We start from the raw sequence: 21,194 nt of genomic DNA on the forward strand, positions 1-21,194 counted from the left end.
TATTTTTGGGTGTGTATATATTTATTATATCTGATATTTGACTGTATTTCCGGTAGATTCTGACTCAGGAGGACTGGAACATGGTTCTGTACAACGGGATGGCGTCCACCTCGCCCTGTGCAGCCCTCTACTTTGTGGCTCTTATGACGTTTGGAAACTATGTGCTCTTCAATTTATTGGTGGCCATCTTGGTTGAGGGTTTCCAAGCTGAGGTAAGACGTCTTGGTTCAGTGCATTAGACAGTTTGCCCTTTGCAAAAGATATATGTCCTATAGTTAGATTTGCTTTAAGCTGAGAATGTGATAACTGTGGTGGAAATGGCGGTGAAATCCACTTTGCGGATGTATCCATCTCCAAATAAGCATACTAGTCGTTTGCTTTGACATAACCACCGCAGTCATAAAGTAGAACATGGATTTAATTAGTGGAGGTGTTTTGCCAGCAGTCATGTACGGCAAAAACATTCACAACACGAGCTGCGATGTCAGAGTGCTCCGGGGAAGTCAAGAGAATTTCATCCAATATATCCAGCAGCTATGTGAACATACATACATACAAGTCAGGCCTGGCCCTCCACAGCGATGTGTGCTTGTTCAGTCAAAGTGTATTCATATTCAATGTGTCTGCACGTCCTCTGGTCCCCAATAATAATCCTCCAGATATGCCAAGGGCATCCACGCAGACGGGGCAGGTTCCTCGCTGTATGGTTCGACACATCACAGACGTGTCATTATAGAGTATTAACTGTATGTATAAGGGTTGAATAAATGAGGAGTAAGATGAGTTGAATATTGAACCTCTGTGATTTAGAGCTAGATGAGTGAAAATAAATCAGTCGGACTTGGGAGAAAATTGCCCCTTAGATAGTTTGGTAATAAGGAGAGGACGAATGATTGGCGATTCCTATTTAAATTAGCTCATAGCTGATAATTATTTCTGCTTCTTCCTCTTACTTCATCTTCCATTATGTCTCTCTCTCTCTCCCTCTCTCTCTCTATACAGGGTGATGCAAACCGCTCGTACTCGGATGACGACAGGTCTTCCTGTAATTTTGAGGAGAATGATAAGCAGAAAGACTCTCTGCATCTCTCAGGTATTAAAAACGCCTCTAGGAGCTTCACGGAGCTTATTGTTTAATAAAGATTGATTTTCTCCTCACCTCAAAAATGATTTGACCGACCACAATAATATTCAATTTCCCCCCCCCCCCTCAAACTAAAATGTCAACTTTAAACGTCCTCCATAAAATCGTCTTACCAGAGAACATTAAATAAACTCCTTTTATTTATTTCTCAATCGTAAACATGCGTAATGGTTCCTCCTGTCTCACACCTTTGCCTGCTAGTCTGACAGGTAAAAGGAGCACCATCACATGTGATCTAAGGCCCTAGTAGCCAATCCCCTAGCCATCCAGCTCTCCAGAAAGCTGCCGTTTCACTGCGCCTTGGGCATTAAAACCGTTGTTTGTCGTCCGATTTCCACAACAAACATCGCTAACCCTCTTTTTCCTGTCTAAAATGTAAGCTGCACCAGCTTTAAATAATGCATGCCAGATGCCACTTCTCCTTCCGCTCCTCTTCTCCTCTTCTCCCCGCGGGCATAACAAAAGCGAACTCACCGAGAATCAGCCGAAGCATCGTGCAGCAGAGTAGCATTTAGCAGCACATTAGGGAGGCCTCGGAAGATGTCTGATCACAGTCCTCCTGAGTCCAAATCCTTTCTAAATGCCAGCTTACTTGGAAAAAAAACCCACATTTTAGAAAGTTAAAGGTTCCAGGAGATCCATTCCACCTAACTATATGTTTGAGAACGGACGAACCACTGGCAGATAGTCCACTCTTTCATCATTAGGAGCTGCTCTCTGGCTCCTCTAAGGTGATTTAGTGGAAATTAAACCTTCCTCTGGCTCTCTAAGTTGGCCATAACATTGTTTTAGGACATTTACGTTGCAAAGTGTTGGAAAGTGCCAAGTTCGGTAGCAGCAGAAGGGGAGGGAAGAGCTTGAATAACGCTGTTTTTCTTCTTTAATTGTTTTCTCTGCTCATCCATCTTCTCTCTTTCCTCCCTCATTTCATCATCACTTCCTTCCTTCCCTCCATTCTTCTACTTTTCTCCACTCCCTCTTTCCTACAGACCCAAAGATCTGTACACTAACCCCTAATGGGCACCTGGACTTGGCTCCAATGCCCCATGGTCTGTTTCCAGGAGAGAGGTTGACTTTTGCACTCGGTTCCAGGAAGAACAGTGTTATTTCTCTTGGCAGGGCGAACTTGGAGCAGAGGGCTATAGTAAGTGGAAAGACCTGTATACTTCCTGGTTGACTGATCAGTCATTGTTTTTTAGGTATTGGTAACAAGGACAGTAATTTGCTGCAACAATATTATTACGTTAATTGTTATTATGAGATCAGAATTACATCCTCTGTCTCTCGTTCTCAGTATCCAGGCCGAGGTTACCACAACTGGGGCCGAGCTCTGTCTGGGCAGCCTCAAGCGCTGTGGGCCCGCCGTTCCAGCTGGAACAGCCTGGGAGGAAGCCGCCCCTGCTCGTCCTCGTCTCCCTTCGCCAGTCCAGCCTTCACCCCCACCTCCGCGAGGCCCTTCTATGGCTACGGCCTGGGGGGTCTTGGCGGCGTGGTCGGAGGAAGCCTTCGCATCCGGGGTCCCCGTGCCTCTTCGTCCCCGCACCGCCACCTCCATCGTGTCCACCAGGATGAGGAGGAGTCTCTCCTCTCCCCTCCCGCTGTGGCTCCAAACTCTCTTCACCTTCCTCACCCCGTGCTCCCGGGCCACTTCGTACCCAGGAGGGACCGCAGAGCTCTGTCGCTAGAGCTGCCCCACCTGCTGCAGGTCCCAGGAACCCAACACCCTCCGCTGCCGCCACACCACCCGCTTCCCCCCGTGACGCTCCATGCTCACCGCAGGAAGAAGAGTTTCTCTGGGGGGGTGGTGATCAGCGGAGGTGGCGGCGGCGGTGGCGGTGGTGGGCTGGACAGTCTGGGTGGCTTAGGAGGGCTGCACCAAGACTGTAACGGGAAGACCCCTCTGTCTCAGCTTCTCCAGCCTCCTCGACTCCACACGGAGCAGGCGGCTGGGGCGAACCCCCAGAACCAGCTGATGGCTGACGTCTTCCCCCAGGTTAACACACGCAGCAAGGACCGGGAGGACCTGGATGACGACACTGAATATGTAAGTTAGCGCTAACTGTGTGTGGGCGGGAATATAAGTGGTATGGTTACGATAAGCCTGGTGGGTAAGTGAAGTAATCATACGGCTTTCCTTCGCTACGCTCAGACAAACATCCCTGATACGGTTTGTAAGAGCGTCGAAAAAAAGAACAAAGCGGCACAATCTGGGCTTGTGATTCTCAATAATCGCACCATTAGCTTTTGTGTTAAAGTACAAGATTATACACATGCGGTAATCTCCCGCTCTCTTGTGTAGGATTTCCGAGTAGTTTGTATAAAGCCTCCACTCCCCATCATCACCTGGGCCTCGTGGGAGTTCCCATTGTTTTCATTGTAAACAAGTCTGCATAAGAGAGAAACAGGGTTAATTAGAAAGGACTATTTAGACAGCGGGGGAGAGAACTATACAGATGGTTATGTTGGAAGATGCTCCGAGCTGTTGCCATAGAAGTGTTTCACTTTCGTAAATAATTTAAATCGGAAGTCTAAACAAGCGTTTTTTCCCCCCTTTTTTGTGATTATTGCCCTTTTATAATGTGCGCGGTGTATGGGCTCTACTTGTGTGTGTGCATGATGTGTGTTGATATGTGTGTTGCAGAGCTTGTGCTTCCGCATCCAGAAGATGTTAGAAGCATACAAACCAGACTGGTGTGAGAGCAGAGAGGACTGGTCTGTCTTCCTATTCTCCCCAAGGAACAAGTGAGTCACCTTTTACCCCCTCCTCCTCCTCCTCCTCCTCCACCTCCTCAGGGGGCAAATTTAATGCCACGTGCAATTCATTAAATTCTGCATCAACTTGTGTCGCGATGCGCAGTGAGAATAGACGCCGTTGAGTTTTAATAAAAGCCGTTTAAAACGTCCCCATGCTTGTTCCGAAATAGAATCCCTCGCCTTTCGGATTCATTCTATTTCTTTTCATCCGTTCCAATAAACACTGCAGCAAAGATATTTAATTGCTTTTTGGCAGTACACAGTGTCACATGCTAATGTTTGAAATGCATATTCAGTATTCATACGTCCCATCTCTGTCTGTCTGTCTGTCTCTCTCTATCTGTTTCTCCCATATCGCTCTATTGCGTCCTCCCAGCAGAGCGCTGTTCTCAGGAGTCTCCTGCTTCTGAGAGTGTTGTTAATGTCATTTGTTTTGAATTAGGAGTGATGTAAACAGGGCTGGGTGAGGCTATTTACTCACCAAGATGTAAGGGAGCTCCCATGCACCGTCAAGGGACTTGGTGCCTATTCTGATTGATAGTGTGGCTTGAAATCAAGTATTTTTTTTCGCTTATTAGCAATTGCATTACCTATTTTAAAGCTTTTTGCTGACTAGCTTCTTCTCTCCTCTCGTCTTTCCATCAGGTTCAGACAGATATGCCAGTCCATCATAGCCCATAAGCTGTTTGACTACGTGGTGTTGGCCTTCATCTTCTCCAACTGCATTACAGTAGCTCTGGAGAGGCCCAAGATCCTACAGGGCAGCTTGGTAAGTCCGTCAAATTCATCTTTATTTTCTAAAAGGTTACAGTAAGTAAGCTTTTACTTGCCCTAATTGTGCCATCTCTTCTCTCTGACTGTGAATGTCTCTCTCTCTCCCTCCCTCCCTCCCCATGTCTGCTCCAGGAAAGAGTCTTTCTCACGATCTCCAACTACATCTTTACTGCCATCTTTGTGAGCGAGATGACACTCAAGGTAGGGTTTTACAACCTGTTACTATGACTCCCTGAGTGTAGTGTGTGTGTGTGTGTGTGTGCAGGTACCATGCAGAGGTCTGTCTGTCTTCCTCGTGTGTCTCTCTATCCGTCTCTCTCTCTCACCGAATGCACTTCCCTTCAGTGATCACACAGCCTGACGCCTTCCCTACACTTTTTCTTCTTTCTTGGCAATTCCCATGTTCGTTTGGAGAACAGAGCAATTAAGCAATGTCATTAATTAGCAGCTAGTCTTCTTTTTTGGATGCGGTCCATCTCCAGCACTCCCCCGCCCTGCTTCCTCCTGTCCTCGCCGATGTTGACTGCGTCTTTTTTTAAGTTTGTGTTTCCACTTCCTCAGGGTCCCTCTGTTCTTATCTGTCTGTTTTTTTTCTTTCCACGACTCCAAATCTTCTCTCTCCCTCCCGTTGCCACCGTCTCTGTATTCGCCGCGAAAAGACTTCGGCACAAGTGGGCCATCAATTATGCACTCCCACAATCAATTATTAACCAATCACAGTCCGTCAAGCAGCCGAAGGCTTGTCAGCCCCCTGGCCGAGCCGGACATGCCTCCCCCTGTGTCTCTGTCTGTCTCAGCCCGGCGCATCTCCATAATGTGTGTTGCTGTGTGATCGTTGTGTTGCATTAATCTCTCCGTAGGACTCCGCCGCTGAGTTCACTGCTGTGTGTAAGATGCAGCCACATCCACAGAACAGCTGGGCTGAGGATTTGGTCAGCGTGTTGCAGACGTCTTTAGAGTGTTATTTTATGAGGCAGCTTCAGACACAATGTAGCTCAAAAGCTGCGACAAAAGAAGTTTTAATGATTGTAGTTATATCTCCCGTATATTCTCAACATAAAATATTACATTATATGTATTGGATCAGAACGGTGAACTCAATACTCTGAGATTTTGTACACTCAGCTTACATTTTGGCATTCAGATCTACAGTAAGATGTTTGCCAGGCAGTGATCTTTCAACCATCCTGATATGTTTGCACGCTAAACCCCCTTTGTCCCTCTGAAAGTTTACCAGACGCTCAGCAAACAGCTTGAAATGTCAGTTGCCGTTCCTCCCACTGCGGCTTAGCAAAACACCAAACCCGGCTCCGTGCATGTGTATTACAACGCCTGCATAACACCCATCGCCCGCTCTGGAGGTCACGGAGGGCGATCACACGTCAAACGCCTTCACAATCAAGCAGATTTAAAGGCTTTTGACAGACACGGTTCATCACTGCACCAGTGGAGAGAACAGTAACGTATTTGTATTTTAATAGCTGGTCCATGTCGTAACATCTCCCCAGGTGGTCTCCATGGGTCTGTATGTGGGGGACCAGGCTTACCTACGGAGCAGCTGGAACATTCTGGATGGCTTCCTGGTTTTTGTGTCTTTGATTGACATTGTCGTGTCGATGGCGGGTGGCGCCAAGATCCTGGGTGTGCTCAGAGTTCTCCGGCTGCTCAGAACACTGCGTCCCCTCAGGTATGGATGAAGTCATAATTAGGAAGTCATTTGCATACGCTGATTATCATGTTATGTATGGCGGCTCTGCCTAGTCGTTCAGGGAAAAAAAACATTTACACCGTTACTTAAACGATCTCAAACAGCAAACAGGAAATGTAAAATATATAGAAAGATGTTGAAATTGCCTGTCTGGCTTCTTCAGGGTGATCAGCAGAGCTCCGGGTCTGAAGCTGGTGGTGGAGACCCTGATCACCTCCCTCAAACCCATCGGCAACATCGTCCTCATCTGTTGTGCGTTCTTCATCATCTTCGGCATTCTTGGGGTGCAGGTAGGAAAAAAGGGAACTGCCGTTTTTAATGATGCATACTGCATGCATACATTCTTTAATCCGGTGCATTTTATGGACAGAAATGGTTGTAAATACTGTCAGTTTCTTGCCCATTAGTATGCTTTTTCTCTCTCCCTCCCTTTGAAGCATCATTTCTGTCCAAAGTAAATCTCATTGTCTTCCTAATTCTTTCATCATTGCATACGTTTCCAGCTGGTGGGATCTTTGCCCAGCTCATTATTTCACTCAAGAGCACCCTTTCATCTCATCCGAGGAGTCTACGAAGTCTTCTTTCTATATTTCATATAAGTAGCCTGACAGCATGAAACGCTTGGTCTCTTCTTCCAGCTGTTTAAAGGCAAGTTCTTCTACTGCTTCGGCCCCGACGTCAAAAACATCACCAACAAGTCTGACTGTCTGCAAGCCAGCTACAAGTGGGTCCACCATAAGTACAACTTTGACAACCTGGGACAGGTGAGTGTTTGTTTCCATGTAACAGGATGTATTTTTTATATATATATTTATATATACAGTATATACATATCCTTTCTATTGTCTTTCTGTGGTTGTCCAGGCCCTGATGTCCCTGTTTGTACTGGCCTCCAAGGACGGCTGGGTCAACATCATGTATCACGGCCTGGATGCTGTGGCTGTGGACCAGCAGGTACCCGCCTATTAGCTGGAAAGCTATTTTTAATTTAAAATAATCAACCTTAAAGCACAATCTTCACTATCCTCAAGTCTTTATTTCCTCCTATCTCTGTTTTTTTTCTTACTTCCTTTCTTTCACATAATTTCCCATCAGCCGGTGACCAACAACAACCCGTGGATGCTGCTGTATTTCATCTCCTTCCTCCTCATCGTCAGCTTCTTCGTCCTCAACATGTTCGTTGGCGTGGTGGTGGAGAACTTCCACAAGTGCCGCCAGCACCAGGAAGTGGAGGAGGCCAAGAGGCGCGAGGAGAAGCGTCAGCGGCGCATGGAAAAGAAGAGGAGAAGTAAGAGAAGGGCATGAACAGCTGGAGGAGGAGGAGGAGAGTGACACAGGGATACAAAAGAGGGGAACTGTGAGGAAGAAGAGGCAGGAAAACTTATAAAGCAACCAGATATAATGAAACGAGGGCTTGGATATGTCGCTCTACCCCTGTAGAGCTGTGATTTACACCGATGAAAGAGAGACGGGAACAGACGGACAGATAATAATAAACACACAAACAGCAAGTGTCATAATTGAGAATCATTTTAGAGGGTTTTTTCCTCCTGTCGATAGTGATTCCAGCTTCATCAAAGCTTTTAGGTTTTGCACTTCGCAGCACTCAGTGTGGAACAGCTGTTCCCTGGAAAAGTCCTCTGCGACAGAAGACGATCTGTTTTATGAGACGTTTGTTTGGATTTGGCTTAAATAAAAGATATTTAGTATTATATATCACGTAAAATACATAATGCTTTTCTTAAACTTTTAAATAACGATATGTTCAAACGTTTAAAAAGCTTTAATGATGTATTTTCCTCCCAACAGAAGCCCAGAAGCTGCCCTACTATGCCAGCTACGGCAACATACGCCTGATGATCCACACACTGTGCACAAACCACTACCTGGATCTCATCATCACCTTCATCATCTGCATCAACGTCATCACCATGTCCTTAGAGCACTACAGTCAACCTCGTGTAAGCAGCACACCTGTGTGTTTGGTGGTTGTATAGGTGTATCATGTTTAGGGAACGCAGCGGCCACATGAGCAGTTGTGTATAAATGTGTGTAAGTTAGGTCATGAATTTAGGGTAGTATCTTGCATTCTTGCTTTTATGTAAGTAATTTGAAATGTCTGCAACTCAGTTTTGACTTTCCCTAAAGCGCCTGTTCCACAAAACGTGGACAAAAGCAGACAAGCTCCATGTCAGGAGGAAGAACTTGTGCTGGCGTTTTTATGCAGAGTACTAATTATTATGTGGAACGGTTGTGGCTGTGTTCCTGCACCCGACTCCAGCTCCTTAAGCGGTTCCTTCCCCAACAGCTGCCTCTTAAAAAGACACAGTGATTCCACTGACTGGTCAACCACCAAGAAACCGTATCCGTGTGCTGCGAGTAGCTGCAGTCCACACAAAGGAGCTGTGATTGCACTGCTGATTTTATGCAGCGGTGTTAGCCGTACATCTGTCCATTCATTTGGGATGAATGGAAGTTCGAAAAGCCTGATAGCTTTTCTTTTTTTTTTGTTGTTGAGAGGGAGAGGAAAAATGATTATCTATAACATAAGATGTCCATTTGACCTTTTAAAGTGGAGCAAGCTGACAGCATCAGATAAATATCACAGGTCTTGGCTGTGATCTGTCTGCTGTTTGTCTTGACATTTGGGGAGCCTTTACCCCAAAACAAAAAACTTTTTACTGAACCCACAAAATGTTCCTTTTTGAAAGAACATTTTGGGGGTAGAAGAACAGTAAAAAGTGAATATCTTGACCTTTAGTGTGTATGAAAAAAACAGTTGCTCTATATTTGGGAAATATATTATTCAAACATGCCTGCCTTTGAAATATGTGATAGATTTTTGCTTTAAAATATGTTCTTTATTCGGGAACTATGTGTGATTTTTCAATTTCTTATTGAAAGATGCCCTGCTTTTGCCTCTGGCATGCTTGATTTAACTCTACAAACAGGAACAATTCTAGTGCTATTGTTTCCTCTTGCTGCTGATACTTAACTCTATCTCACACACACACACACACACACACACACATTTTTACTCTCTTTCCAGTCTCTGGATCTCGCCCTGAAGTACTGCAACTATTTCTTCACCTCCACGTTTGTACTGGAATCAGTACTCAAACTCATCGCCTTTGGCTTCCGCCGCTTCTTCAAAGAGAGGTACCGTGTGTGTGATGGCGTGTGAGGGTGTTTCCCTTCCTGTCTGCATGTGAATGTATCTATGTGTGTATTTGTAGCAGCTTGGTGTCATTGCAAAACTCACCCATCCACCGTGGGATTTATTCCTCTGCTGTCCGGAGGTAGCCTGATGATAATGCTGCATGATGATTGTCAGCTTTTCTTCTTTAGTTTCGAGGCTGAAAACATAAGTACCCTCTGGATTACATACAAAATGAGCTTTATGCTATGAAGCAGCTGGAGATTCAATGTCACTAAAAATTACAATATCTCCGTATGTTTTATCTATTCAGCTCTGTCACTTATCACACATTTGACGTGAAAATTAAACATTAGAGCGACTATCGGGGCTCTAGGCACATGCCATAATCCTGTGAATTCACATGTAATATAAATAGCGCCACAATAAACAGTGATTAAGTTCAAAGTGTAGTGGCTGTACAAATCCTCTTTTTGCTTTGATCACTATAAATGGAAGAGGAAATAACAGCTTTGATGATATAGAGGATTATGAAATATGTTGAAACACTTGAGCTGGCTCTGAGGCGTTCCGTTATTAAGTACGCTAAACCATATCCTGGTAACGTTGATGTGATGTTTCATGACATTTAAAACACATCAGTTCTGTTAAAGGCAACCTACTGAAATGCTTACATTGTCACAGTAATGAGCCATTTGCTTTAGAGTTGTTAGGCTTCCTTGGTCACCATAAAAATCATTATTTTATTCCCTTATTCCATAATATAGGACTTAAATAGGACAGAAACTATAAATACAATCATTATTCATAGTGGTGGGTAAAAATATAGATACAGCAATATATCGCGATACTTTGCCGCCCAATACAATATCGATTTTTCAACTCCAACGATCGATTTAAAAAAAAAAAAGATTCATGTTTAGACGTGTTGTGAATGCAGTACTTTATCCTTTTTCATTTTATTTTCAATATTTATTCCAGTGAATTTCATGGGAATTAATAAAATGGAGAGGCTGTTTTGAATGAAATAGTTTTTACTCAATTTGTCCTCTGATCAATATCATCTGATGTACATATACAGGTACTTGTGTTTTCATCTTTATTTATATCGTGATACGTATCGTATCGTGACCAAAGTATCGTGATACGTATCGTATCGTGACCAAAGTATCGTGATACGTATCGTATCGTGACCAAAGTATCGTGATACGTATCGCATCGTGACCAAAGTATCGTGATACGTATCGTATCGTGACCAAAGTATCGTGATACGTAACTTAAAACCAAATATGTATTCATTCCCTGTGTGTGATGCAACCACACTTTCCATTCCACCTCACTGTTCTCACCTTTGTTTGACCTCCATGGGAAACACACCTCGGCACCGGCCCGTTCCCTTCCACGTTCATCCACTCAGCCCCGACTAATTGATTTGTCACGTACCCACATGTGCATGGTGAGGAGACTGATGTCTTGTTCCTTTCAGGGATATGTGGTGACTAATTAAAGGCAGAAAGTTGGGAGCTTATATTGCACTGATGGTGGTTTAATGGTGGTCATTGGCCTATTTTAGTTTGATAAGAGAAAGAAGAGAGGGGGGGGGGATGCTAAGGTGGGAACGATAGGAAAGCGATGGATGATATATAGGAGAGGAAGCTGGACTGATCAAAGACGGAAAAAGGAGAGTGCAAATGATTGATGAAATGAGAAAGAGATGGGCGGATAGAGAAAGAATATATCAGACGGCTATCAGCTGGCACTTTGTCTCTTTTTATGAAGTGTCAGCAACAGCCGTGAGCAGTCATTGTGCATAGTGTCATTTATAGGCTGCTGTGACTCTCGGGTCAGCTTTACAACTGGGTCAATGTTGTAGCAGGTAATTCACAAACACAATGCCACATGCATATACTGACAGCACTGCAGGCGGGATAAGTCTGCAGAGCCAGAACGCTCTGAGGCTCAAGGAGACGTGAAAGTCCAACACACATTTGTGTTCAACCTTCTGTCTCAATGACGTGTTTAAGGAACATTATTTTTTAATATGATCAAAGGCAGCTGTCGTCCTCAGTTTTAAAGGGTTGTATGGCTGCAACCATAGAGGATGATGCACCTTCTTTTGCCACTGTGAAAAGGAGGGTAAGTACGTAACAATGTGAGAGAAAAGACCTCCAGGCTCTGACGGGAGGGGAACCGGATCGTGCCTGATGATGATGATGAGTCATGGGCGGGCGGCATTGATACGTTATTGTCACTGGCATTTTAAATGACAGAGTTTGGCAAACATTCTGACAAATGACTCGGCGGTGCCAAGTGTTTTAGTACTCGGTGTGCCTTTCCTTCCAACCGCAGTGATTTCACAAAAGATATGTATCTTGACTAACTTCCAAAAAAAGTCTGAAGATAAAGGAGTTCCTCCTGAAGTATTTACACTAGGCGGTAAAGAATAAACATCTGGGGAAGCTTACCAAAATACTTGGACTTAATTGACATGTCGTAAGACTACAATCTCTCTGATTCCCTACCATTTTCATCTGATTTGGGTGTTTTGTAACCATTACTGTTATATCTTCTTCTTTCTATAAACTTTTTCAAAGGATTTCTGTTAATATTTGCTTTGTGTGCTTGTGTGGTGCAATGTGTTGTGTGTTAATATGCGCCCCTTGTGCTAGGTGGAACCAGTTGGACCTCGCCATCGTGCTTCTGTCCGTGATGGGCATCACCCTAGAGGAGATCGAGATCAGCTCCGCCCTGCCCATCAACCCCACGATCATCAGGATCATGAGAGTACTGAGGATAGCGAGAGGTACGTGTACTACACACGTGTTTGTGTGAAATACACACAGACACTTAACTCAAAAGTCCTGTCCGGCTGCACTTCCTGTAAATGCTTCCTGGGATATAGAAGAGTGATTTAGTCCTGGTGTGTTAAAATGTAACGCTTTGACGTCAGTTAGAGGTAGCAACACAGCTAATGTCCAGGTTGTGTGTGCGTGTGTGTGTGTGTCTGTGTGCGTGTGTGCGTGTTTGTGTGTGTGAGAGAGAAAGAGAGAGAGATTTACACTGAGTGTAAATGAAGAACTGACCTTTCCACAGTTAAATGTTTCCCATTTAGCCTGTAATTGAACCTGAGGGATTTCCTGCTAAATGCCCACACTTAAAGTCTCTCTCTCTCTGTCTCTCTTTCTCCCTCTTTCTCTTTCTCTCTCTATCTCTCTCTCACACACACAGTGCTGAAGCTGCTGAAGATGGCAACAGGAATGAGAGCCCTGCTGGATACGGTGGTCCAAGCCCTGCCTCAGGTACAGTGTACACACACACACACACACACACACACACACACACACACACACACACTGTCTCTCCCTCTTGTTTCCCCTCACAGACACACACTCCCAAAGGAGAGAGTCGGTCAGTCAATACCCAGAGTAGCACAAGCCCCCCTCCACCCCTTCTCTTTCTCTGTTGACCTGTAGGTTACTGTAATAGATGACTCATTCATGCCACATACTGGTAGACTGGCACACACACACACACACACACACACACACACACACACACACACACACACAGGCCTTGATTTCACTTTCAGCACCTTGGAGAGTGCCCAGACTCCCACTGCAGCCACAGTGTGCTCGAAACAGAGGGGCGTCTCAAACCAGTCTGTGGTTCATTTTGTGGTGAAGTATCCACAGAGTCGGGCAGTCTCTCGGGTGGCCCAGTGCCAGAAAGATGCCGGTGCACTGAAAGTTCAACTCTAAAATTCCCATAATGCATCTTTGCTTTCTATTTTTAATGACTGGTCATAATGCCTGTTTGCTTCGTAGCATAATCTTATGAGTTAGAAATAAAATAAGAAACAACTGTATCATGTTATGTACATATAATATGTGTGTGTGGTTTAAATCACGTCTTTATCAAGTGTCCCAGTGTTTATTCATCAATTAAAATGTACATTTTTATTTGATCAATAATGAAATAACGTCTGCTGAAAGCTCTACTAGCTGTTCGCTAATGACTTTCTTTGAGCGTCCGCTTGAACATTGACTTTCTCATTACTGTACCTTTGAAAACCTGAATCTTTCCTCTGGGGTTCTGGTTCAGCCAGCGGATATTTACAGTCTGATTAGTTCTACTGGAATTGAAAGATTAATTGTACGACTGGATTCTTTCAGAAGTAGCCAATTAACACAATCATTTTAAATCAACAAAGAGCGTAATCATCGTCAGACGACAGCGGCTTGATTCAAAGATCGCAGATTCTGCCTATACGTTCCAACTCTTATTACTCAAAGCCTGCTTGAATATATATATATTTAACCTACAAAAATGATATTGGTATTGATCTTCTCATCTAATTCTCAGCAAGAAAGTTAAACTAAACTGTTAAACTATTCCTTTAAAGACAGTCTGGACAGACAAGGTGAAACGACTGTTGTACAGCCTCCTTTTCGGTTCGGTGGACACACGGTCACACATGACCCGTTGACCACCAAAAGTAAGGCGACGCAAACAAAGGGAAACAGGTGGTGTGAGGAAAGGAGGGCAGGCAGAGGTAAGGGAGAGCAGAGTCCTTGTCTTTCCTTTCTATTGATCCCCCTCTCATTAACACTGAGCCCTTTGCTCTGTCCCAAGGGCACCTGGGGAGGTAATTAAAACTTGGGCTAATGAAACAGTTCCAGGAGGTCTCTCTCTCTGTATGGGTGTGTGTGCATATTTACCAACTGAAAGGGTGAGAGTGAAAGCGTCACACCTGGCGAGAGATTAACCCCTGGTGGTATTACACTAGTTGCATTTCAACCAAGGCTTCCGCCGAGCAAAGGAAGCAGGCGAATGCAGGGATATCGGTAAAAGAAGGCGAGAAATCTGCTAGTGGAATAATGATTCAAGAGATTAGACACGATGTGAACGCAAGAAGTGTATATATTAAATTGGCCATGACGGGACATGAGGATGTAATGAGGGATCCCTACATTTACACTTAATGGGTGAGGAGGCTTCATAGCTCATTGGAATGTTTAGAGAAATAGCCTTTCATGGCTTGTAGCCCGACAATGCAGTGAGATCAAGTGAATTATCCTCCATTATCCTCTCATTTCCATCTGATGCGAAATGGCTGCAGCAAGCCATTCACTCACACTAATAATCACGTTCCAAACATCCAGACTTGCAATTTTTGCTCAGGAAGGCATCAGAACTAACTCCTGTGCTTGCATTTACCTTTAAAATAAATTAAATTATTACGATAACAACCAATTAGTAAAGCAAATTTTTATTTCCATCCTGTATTTAAGGGTAAGTTATTAATATATGCATCTGCATACGATGTTAAATCCATCCATGTCTCCTTCTCGTGGATCCCACATGGCCTCCAGCCATTATCAAGCCCAGGTTGTTAAGAACACCGTGCAGGAGAGCACTAACTTGAGACGTACTTGAGAAGAGTCACATTTAGAAATGAAAGGTTGTATGGTAATTACCTCCAAAGGGACTCGTCGGACTGTGCTCCCTGTAACGGGCTATATTTGTCCACATCAAAAGTATTCTTGTACATCTCTGCTAAACTTTTCTATTGTGTTGTATGCAAGCTTTCGAGATAATTTGTTATTTTTTTCACCACCTCCCGCATCCTTTTGAATTGACCGGGTAAATTACATCAGGCAATTTATGTAAATGATAGTTTTTGACGGTTCCTACCTATCGCTTATCATTGTAACGAACTTCAAAGGAGAGAAGACACAAACAAAGATTCTCAAAACTTCAGTGTAAGAGAGGCGGTTCTAATTATGCAAATTCTGTCATTTGCTTGAAATGACATCGCTGTGAAATCTCATCATAGTTCAAATTCATGTAAATTAAATTCAATCACAATTGTTTGTATTGGTTCCTATTTCCTGGGAGCTTTTCTGCCAAACCAGGCATTAACATCAAAACTCTGATTTTCACCCTTTATTTTTCCTCTGCAGTAATGCATCATTACAGCCGCTGCCTGCTTTGAATGCAGCCAAAACAAAAGCTTGCATACAGAGTGTGTTAACTCCACCTTATTGTGTTTATTTGGTCTCATTTATGCATATTTGCATAATGCATTTGCATTGTGATTTATCCAACATATATCTGGCTGCTTTGCCCGTTAAGATAATATAATGTGATGTGGAAACGGCAGGAAAAATGGTCAGAAACTGAAAAACAGGTGTATGTGAGTCTCTCTTGAGATATAATTATGGTAACTATTTGTCAGTGCATTTCCCCGTTCCCAGTGCAGCAGTGCTTTTAGCAGAATGTTAAAGACTGTGAATAGGGGACTAGGTTTGTATCCCTGTAATGGGATTAGATTGTGTCACGAGTGTTTACTATGCGACATCATAATCACCATTAAGTTGTGGCAACAGAAGGCTGTTTTGTGGTGGAACTGAGCCAAGTCCTAAATCCCCAAAATTCAAAATAACAACCACATCAGGGGTTCAGTTGCATCGAGGTCTCAGAGGAAGTTGTGTCATGTTTTGCAGTCCTAAGCAGGTACACACACCCTGTTTGGTTTCATGCTAATGCATGTGTGTGTGTGTGTGTGTGTGTGTGTGTGTGTGTGTGTGTGTGTGTGTGTGTGTGTGTGTGTGTGTGTGTGTGTGTGTGTGTGTGTGTGTGTGTGTGTGTGTGTGTTGCAGGTGGGTAACCTGGGCCTGCTCTTCATGCTGCTGTTTTTCATCTACGCCGCCTTAGGAGTAGAGCTATTTGGAGAACTTGGTGAGTGCTCATGACATTGAGTTGCGATGCTACGAAGGATTATGTCAAACAAAACCTCTCTCTTCTTTTCCTCTACGTGTGCATTTTAAATGTAAACAATGTGAAGCAAATTATGCAGTAGAACAAAGGATTACACGGTACTTACCAGTGGCACCAGTTACAATAAAGTCTAGATCAGCTCTGGAAAATGGATATTAAGGCCAATGTTATAGAATAAATGTTAGAAAAGTGGGTTATGATAAGCCATAACTCAAACTTTCTGTGGGCTTTCAAATGATTTGCTTAACCTCTTAGTTTATTCAAGGATTTTGAGTTTTGGACAGATTTTCATTTTACAGTTGATGGGTTAAACTTTTGAGAAACATGTATTATGTGGCATTAGAGCCATATATATATATATATATATATATATATATATATGGCAGCAGAACTAGTTCATTCATGCCACTAGTTGGATTAATCCTTTCATCGGTATGTGGTAATGTTGGGATGAAAAGGATTATACTCTATTGAAGAGCACCTTATCCAGACATCATCATTATAGGTAAAAAAAAATGTATTTCCAGTTTTGGTGCACTCATAATGTTAAACTGAGCTTGAGAGGACTTTTATTAACTTTATTATGAAAACGTCTTTATTTCCTCTCCATCCTTTTCATCTGCTCTCTCTCATGCAGTCAGACAGCCATTAGGGAACCCACTCTCCAGTATTCTGATACATAAGTACTGTCTTAAAATATCCACATTGAAGTTGGGTATGTCACGTTACCCTCGTGGGCTCGCGATAGAAAGGATTAGTGGCGAATGCAAGTGTGTCGCTTTCTTGGGGCCATTCCAGAGATTATCTTGGGATATAAGCTCAGAGACAAACAGAGTGTTTGGTCACATTGCTACTGATTTTGATAACAGACTGTGTCTACACTGAGTTGGCTGGTTTTGGACAGTCATCCGGGCAGCTTAGCGACAGGAATGGGTGCATGCCTCTGGCGTTGTGCGGGAACAATGATGTGCTGAAGTGTTGAATGTTCAAAGTCTCTTCATCTTCTGTTGCCTTTCCTTTTCCCCTCTCACCTCTTTCTAATCTGAGACCTGATAACTTCTTCTCTTGCTCCATCCATCCATCCATCTCATCCACAGTTTGCAATGAAGACTACCCATGTGAGGGTATGAGTCGTCACGCTACCTTTGAGAACTTTGGCATGGCCTTCCTTACCTTGTTTCAAGTCTCCACGGGCGATAACTGGAATGGCATCATGAAGGTACAAAGTTCCTTACTCAGCGTTTGTGTTTTTAAAAGGCAGGATAGAGAAGTCGAGCTAGAGAAACCGATGTAGAGACTCCTCCTCTATGTCTCTCATCTTCCACGCTATAGTGATACTGATCAAAAGGGAATGTGCTTGCTCAGCACCAGGCTGTACCTCATTGCACACACACACACGAAACACCAATTTCCCCTGAACACACATCTACTACCACCGGCAGCCATCATCACTCCTCCGCACACCTAGGCCGCGAGGGGAATAGCGATTATGCCGGTGCGTGTCGTCTGGGCGTGGACCATTAAACACACACTGGATACAGGTAGTGTGGATGGTGGCGGGTCATGAGGCGACCCGGCGGGCCACAGATGCAACCTCTCCGAGTAAATCTCTGTCACGTTTAGCTGTCAGCGTACTTACCTGGGCTGCGAGACAGGTAGACCTACTTTGGTTTTGTAAGAGGCAGGTGAGGCAGAGTGGTAATTAGACGTGCAGTGAAGGGAAGAGAGGAAATAATGAGGGAGAGGAAGACTCGTGGGGAGGAAAGGAGGCACCAGAAAACTGTAATAAGAGGGAGGATGAGAGCATGGGAAAGGGGTTAAAAGAATTGACAAGTTATTATGATTTATTTCCCCTAGAGGGTAAATTAAAAAAAAGGGGGGAGGTAGAGCAGAGAGAGTGAGAGAAAGGGGAGATTTTGAAGAAGAAATAACCTATATTTGTATAGAAATAAGATGAAAGGGGAGTGATGGGGCACGGTGTGTAAATGTCATGCCAAATTAGGTGGAAAAGACCAGCTTCAGCTCAGAGGGCTGAAATTGTTATGTGTGGTCACAGCCTGGGTGAGATATGTGTACTTCCTCCAGAAAACACTTGTCACTTTGGTTCTGCTCTGATTGAACTCTGCTGAGCGAATGTTAACCAGAGTGGAAAACCACTAGAATAATAGAGGGGAGAGGGGGGGGGGGGCTCCTTTTGTTTTGCACAGAAGCAAAACAATTAAGTGCATGACGATTATACAAGTTGTCACGAATACAAAGAGCCTTGTTAACAAGAGCGAGATGCATTCCATTACCTTAAAATATTTTTAATATGAGTACCAATTTCCATTGAGTGGTGGTGTAGCTGAGCTCACAACATTGTGAGATTACATTTTGACTTCTTTGCTGCCTTTTTGTCACTATCAGCAGTGGAAATAAGGATCTCTGCTCCTAACCCTGTCCTGACCTTGTTTCCTCTGCCCATGTGACACCAGGACACATTGCGGGAGTGCCCACCAGACCACGGCACCGATGTGGACTATGCCTGCAACCCTAGCCTTCAGTTTATTTCGCCCATGTACTTTGTCTCCTTCGTGCTCACCGCCCAGTTTGTGCTCATCAATGTGGTGGTGGCCGTGCTGATGAAGCACCTGGACGACTCCAACAAGGAGGCCCAAGAGGAGGCGGAGATGGATGCAGAAATTGAGCTGGAGCTGGCCCAGGGCACCCTCTGTTGCATGGGCGCCCCCGGCTGCGGGGGTGGGAGGGTGGAGAAGGGACTAGTCGCTGCCGGACCAGGAGGCACGGCGGGGGGGAGGGGTGGAGGATGTGCGAGCGGGGAGAGGGGAGAAGGAGGGAGGAAGATGCGGCATTCGGCGGGCAGCGCGCACTCGGGGGCGCACAACTCCCGTGACTCCAGCCGGATCCTGTACTCACCAGCACAAGTGAGTGTGTATATTTCTGAGTGTGTGTGTGTGAGAGAGATTACTGTGTATTTGTGGTGTTTGCGTGGGAGTGTGTGTCTGCAAGTAGGGATGTCTCAAACTAATCTGTAGGATCGGGATCAGGCTTATCAAGGCTTCTATTTAAATTATGGCTCCATTTTGGTGATACAAAACCTCATTGATTTAGATCCTTTTCTGATTATTAAATCCCGGATGTCAGCCAGCTGAAGCTAAGCTGTAATGCTTTGTTGTGGTCTAAAATTAGTTGCCTAAATACAAAAAAAAAAACCTTCCTGCATTGTCCACTCTGAATCTCTGCCGTTGCACCAAACACTATAGCAGAATATACGCTATAGAGTCGGGAAAAAGGGAGAAGCAGTCCAACAAACATATGAAATATCACTTTCTTTTATATTTTTTTCTGTTATGTAGATACATATGAAAGAAAAAAACACATTTCATCCCTATATTTGAGTATTTGTCGGGTTCTCTGGCTGCCCGTGTCTCTTTACACAGTGTCAGTGCATTAGTTCATGCAGAGAAAATGACATATTTGATTCACAAACGGGAAGAATTCAAAAGAGATCAACAATATGGCAGTCATTTAGTGTTTGAATGCTGCTGATATGGGAGAGCGAGAGTCATTGCTCTCTCTCTCCTATTATGAAATCGACTGACAGCCACCGCCGCATGATTACACTCACATTTTACCGATCTTTGTATAATCGGTTTGTACTTTTCTCTCTCCTTTTACACGTTTTGTGAGAAGGAATGGAGGGCAAGGAAGGTTAAACATTTACACAAAGAGAGGGGATAAAAAGAAAAGGCAGAATAGAGGAAAGCAAGGGAAGCGAAGCCGTGCCTTAATTGCAACATTACATTGCATTGTTAAGAAATGGAGTAAAATAATTATGAAAACATTGAGCTGGAATTAAAGGCATTTTCCAAAATGAAACCAAACTACTTTAAGTGATATTAAGCAGATGAAAGTCAAGGCTAGGCTGCATATTTCTTTTTTTTTTTTTGTACTTTTTGAAGTGTTTTTGTTAAGTGTAACTGTCGGCATAGCAACCCATTTTGACTGCAAGGACAGACTTGCTTTAATCGCTATGAATTCTTCTTTTTTATCCTTCCAGTGCTCACATTGACACGTTAGCAGACTCACATGCACAGGTTACATTCTGCAGATTTCACACCTGTGTGTGTTTGTGTGAGCGTAGTCGGCGTCTCACTTCTACTCGCAGTCTGTCAGCAGAGATGCACGCGTCTTGTAATAAAATCCCTCACGATAGTCTGAGATATCTATGCGGAAACACACATTAAGATGACTCACCGGCTTCCACGAAGCGCACGAAGCGCCTCACCTTTTTGTAGAGCTAAAGTTGGCTGCAAGGAGTCATTTTTAGCTCAGCGTGACAAAGAAAACTTAATGCAGACCAGGGAGAAGACGCTGGCACCCCCCCTTCTTTTTCTATCCCTCCCGATCTCATCCTCCGTCTCTCAAGTGATGCAATAAGGGATCTGGCAGACCGATGCAATTTATTCACAGCTCAGGTCCTGGGGTTAGTGTGTGTGTGTGTGTGTGTGTGTGTGTGTGTGTGTGTGTGTGTGTGTGTGTGTGTGTGTGTGTGTGTGTGTGTGTGTGTGTGTGTGTGTGTGTGTGTGTGTGTGTGTGTGTGTGTGTGTGTGTGTTTAGGAAGTGTACCAACCCAAACATTGTGACATTTTCAGCTAAATGTTTTGCAAATATCCACATATTCTCTTAATATGACCAGTAGCTTCTTGAGTGGATAACTTGGCACACTATATTTAAAAACATACAATATAGAACTGCCTGCCAATAGATTTGAGTGTTGATTATAATGAGAGATTTCAAGAGCTCAATTTTAGCTACGAGGATATAACAAATTCTATAATGGGCCATAATAAACGCCGAAAAAGTCATTTTTGCCT

The 21,194-nt window shown here is 44.0% G+C and overlaps 1 protein-coding gene across 7 annotated transcripts in view; it reads left to right on the forward strand.

Annotated features, from left to right (window-relative positions):
- The window catches only part of LOC311030645 (voltage-dependent T-type calcium channel subunit alpha-1I-like), a 63,069-nt gene that overhangs the window by 29,339 nt on the left and 12,536 nt on the right, over window positions 1-21,194 (forward strand). For all 7 annotated transcript variants that reach the window (XM_084036548.1, XM_084036545.1, XM_084036542.1 and 4 more), the window contains exons 12-30: window positions 57-212; window positions 1,003-1,093; window positions 2,134-2,288; window positions 2,439-3,188; window positions 3,786-3,886; window positions 4,544-4,667; window positions 4,805-4,873; window positions 6,181-6,359; window positions 6,544-6,670; window positions 7,019-7,144; window positions 7,245-7,334; window positions 7,476-7,668; window positions 8,190-8,341; window positions 9,430-9,539; window positions 12,207-12,340; window positions 12,766-12,836; window positions 16,200-16,278; window positions 17,415-17,536; window positions 18,792-19,241. In XM_084036548.1, the coding sequence (XP_083892674.1) occupies window positions 57-212; window positions 1,003-1,093; window positions 2,134-2,288; window positions 2,439-3,188; window positions 3,786-3,886; window positions 4,544-4,667; window positions 4,805-4,873; window positions 6,181-6,359; window positions 6,544-6,670; window positions 7,019-7,144; window positions 7,245-7,334; window positions 7,476-7,668; window positions 8,190-8,341; window positions 9,430-9,539; window positions 12,207-12,340; window positions 12,766-12,836; window positions 16,200-16,278; window positions 17,415-17,536; window positions 18,792-19,241 (3,279 nt within the window). The remainder of the gene's footprint in view (window positions 1-56; window positions 213-1,002; window positions 1,094-2,133; window positions 2,289-2,438; window positions 3,189-3,785; window positions 3,887-4,543; window positions 4,668-4,804; window positions 4,874-6,180; window positions 6,360-6,543; window positions 6,671-7,018; window positions 7,145-7,244; window positions 7,335-7,475; window positions 7,669-8,189; window positions 8,342-9,429; window positions 9,540-12,206; window positions 12,341-12,765; window positions 12,837-16,199; window positions 16,279-17,414; window positions 17,537-18,791; window positions 19,242-21,194) is intronic.

The sequence above is a fragment of the Eutrigla gurnardus genome (genome assembly GCF_963514095.1).
Source record: "Eutrigla gurnardus genome assembly, chromosome: 20".
In the NCBI taxonomy this organism is placed as follows: Eukaryota; Metazoa; Chordata; class Actinopteri; order Perciformes; family Triglidae; genus Eutrigla; species Eutrigla gurnardus.